The sequence below is a fragment of the Monodon monoceros genome, unplaced genomic scaffold, assembly GCF_005190385.1.
Source record: "Monodon monoceros isolate NGI ecotype Baffin Bay Population unplaced genomic scaffold, NGI_Narwhal_1 Super_Scaffold_1, whole genome shotgun sequence".
Taxonomy (NCBI): Eukaryota; Metazoa; Chordata; class Mammalia; order Artiodactyla; family Monodontidae; genus Monodon; species Monodon monoceros.
Genome location: NW_021703765.1, coordinates 62,880,302 through 62,883,610, shown reverse-complemented (window position 1 = coordinate 62,883,610; position 3,309 = coordinate 62,880,302). Strand labels below are relative to the sequence as shown.

Here is a 3,309-nt window from a genome sequence, read left to right as displayed (position 1 = left end):
ATCCTGTCATGGACTCGTTCTGTCCTCACACACCATGTGAAGGAGTTTAGTCTCCAATAATCTCTGCTGTCCTGGGATGCAGAAGAATCTGGAACAAACCATGTCAGAGGGGGTGAGCAGATGGGGAGAGGAGGGGCAGGTGCAGGAAGCAGATTTGCATGGAGGCCCCTCCCTCCTCTGAGGGAGAGGGGATAAGAGAGGTTTGGGGGAGCAGACTGAGGGCTGGGGGCTCAGAAGGCAGCGTCTGGAGCGTCTCCACCATGGCCTGGGCTCTGCTCCTTGTCACCCTCCTCACTCAGGACACAGGTGAAGCCTCTAGGAAAGGGACCCCAGGGACATCTGGCTGATCCTTTGTGTCTTTGTCCTCAGGGTGACAGAACTGACCAGAGTGTGTTTCTCCTCTTTCCAGGATCCTGGGCCCAGTCTGGCCTGACTCAGCCTCCCTCAGTGTCCGGGAATCTGGGACAGACGGTCACCATCTCTTGTGCTGGAACCAGCAGTGACATAGGGAAATATAACTATGTCAGCTGGTACCAACAGCTCCCAGGCATGGCCCCCAAAACCCTGATTTATGATGTCAATAAACGGCCCTCAGGGATCCCTGATCGCTTCTCTGGCTCCAAGTCTGGCAACACGGCCTCCCTGACCATCTCTGGGCTCCAGGCTGAGGACGAGGCCGATTATTACTGTAGCTCAGCTAGAAGTGGTAACACTGTGCACAGTGGTCCAAGTTCATTGGGAAGTGAGACCAAATCCTGCCCTGGCTCACAGGCTCCCCGTTGCTGTGACTCTGCTGGTTGCTCATTTGCATCTGTGGTTGAAGCATTTACAGCTGAGAGGAGATGTGAGGACCCTGCAGAGGGATGAGGACAAAGGACAATGTGTGATTTTCCTGTTTGTTGTCCCTGCTCTTTGACCTGCATCTGAGTGGGCTGAACCAGGGAGGGTTGGGAACACACTCTGGGTCTCAGAATTGTCTCTGCCCTGGCATCTGTGAACCCTGTCCAGGGACAGCCCTACAGGAAGACAGTCTCCCAATACGATGGGCTCTTTGCAACATGGCTCCAGTATGGAGGGTGGGTTGGAGGGTATGTCCTCCCTTCCTCAGTGATATCAAGGTCACATGTTTCCATGAAGAGCCAATGCAGCTTCCAGGTGGAATCCCAGCACATCTAACACCTGTGAGAATTCATTGAAAAACAGGTGTGAGTGTTGTGGCTTCAATATTAAATTTTTCTTGAACCTGAAAGACAGTTTTCAAATGGAAACATTACTAAAATGTAAATTATGTGAATTCAGTAGTTAAAAAAAAATTTTTTTTTTATGTTTTGTTTTGGTGGTTGTTGTGTTTTCTGCGGCCATGCCACGCAGCTTGTGGGATCTATGTTCCCTGACCAGGGATCGAAACTTCACCCCCTGCAATGTAAGTGCTAAGTCTCAACCTCTGGACCGCCAGGGATATCCCAAATTCAATAGTTTAGACGAAAAAGTACGTTGGTTGGATTCCTCAGGACACATCATCCCCACAGTAACAAGTGAAGAGGAACATTTGATAACTGTGTTTTCAGGCATCCAGGACTGGACAGCAGCTCTCTATTGTGCTCCTGGCTCCTGGCTCTCATAAAGTTGGAGTCACGTGTCAATCGAGCTGTTTTCAAGTGTCAATCGGTCCTCTATCTTTGGAAGGCTCGTCATATATGGCTCACTCTATGCCGGTCCTGGGCACGCTTTTCTTGTCTAAATCATCTTCCTGAGAAACCTGATTTTTTTTAACCCAACCAATTAGGCCCCTTATTTTCCACGTCTATGTTAGTCTCAATCTGTGTATTCATTTGTCTTTATCACAGCATTTTACAAATGACCAGAATCTTTGGTCTGTCTATCTATATCATCAGAGCTCAAGTAGAGTGTAGAAAATACTGACCAACTTCATTTTGAAGTTCTACTTTCATTGGGATTATAGCTGCTAATAAAGGTGCAGTGCGGGAATCAGTGTTTTTACTCTCCTGAAATAGCCTCTGTGATGATTTCTACCCTCCACCATTATTATGGAAACAGCCGTTGCTCCTTTGCATCTGTCCTGTTATTTCTTTCTTCTTTTTTTCTGTTAAACATATAGCTGCATTTATAATCAGTGTTACATTTTTCAAAGCAAGACTTTTTCTTTTAATGAGAATGACCTGAATATGGCTTTCCACATGTTCAGAAGTCACATTCTACAAAGTAGAGTGAGCTGTGATATCAAATATTCCCCTGAATATAGTAACCGTGAGCTTGCAGTTTAAACAATCCAGTGTGGGTACCTGTAGGCAGATGTGTGTGTTCGTGCCTAACAATCAGAGCAAAGGTCACCTTGTGTCCACACACGGACCCCTCCCCACTGCCGTCCTCACTGCAGGTACTAACAGCTCTGTCACTGTGAGCAGGATATGGATGAGTTTTCAAAAGAGCACGATGGGATACACACTGAATCTAGAGGATCATTGATACCCTTCTGCCTGATGAGAAAACTCCTGGAGAAGTTTTGACCCAATATTTTAGGTGGGTTTGGAAACATATAGTTGAGTAAGAAAAAAGGTACTTTCTATCATAGATGATATTTTGATTCTCGGAATCTCAATGAAATGAAAATCTCGGGAAACAAAGCAACAGACTCAAGTCAAGAGCATCTCTTGCCATTTTGTGCCCCGTCCAATGTGATGCCCAAACATTATTCCAGACAGCATGTGGGACCCTGCTCTGGACTGAAGGTGTGTCTTGTTTTTTATCCACATCCCGGAAGTGGGAACAGGAGCGCTTGCTCAGGTTTGGGGGCGGGGTGGACAGAGAGGAAATTTCCTAAGAGTTCACAGTGAATGAAGGGTCAAGGGATATCCGATGGGTTACGTTTTCTGGAGCAGAGATGAAGAATCTCTGAAAATTCGATTAAATTTTTAAAAAATCTCCATACTCTTTGCTCTTGTAATATGTTCAAGGCAGAATACGACTCATGGGAAATCCAATAAGGATTCACCATCAAAAGTGGGTAGACAATAACTTTTCTGCAGGTGGTTTGCTTTGGTTATTTTCCCACTGCAAACGTATGGCATACTTAAAGGATAAACCAAGAAGGAAGCAGTGGACATTAGCCTGTGTTGTGGAGAAAGAAGATCTGGACTATTTGTGCATTTTCTCCCTAATGAGGACAAAACACGTGCTAACTGGTAAAGGATTCCCTCCTGCTATATGGGCTCCCTCCTCATGGAGGCTGGGTGGCAGCCTGAGGCTCCCTCAGAGTGGGAGCTCTGGCAGCTCTTAAAATCCACAAGG

At 46.4% G+C, this 3,309-nt stretch overlaps 1 gene segment (V, D, J or C); it reads left to right on the top strand.

Annotated features, from left to right (window-relative positions):
- Positions 1 to 221: 221 nt before the first annotated feature.
- On the top strand, positions 222 to 882 carry LOC114900661. The segment is given in 2 exon segments: positions 222 to 306; positions 410 to 882. Coding segments are annotated over 2 exon segments (504 nt in total).
- Positions 883 to 3,309: the final 2,427 nt, after the last annotated feature.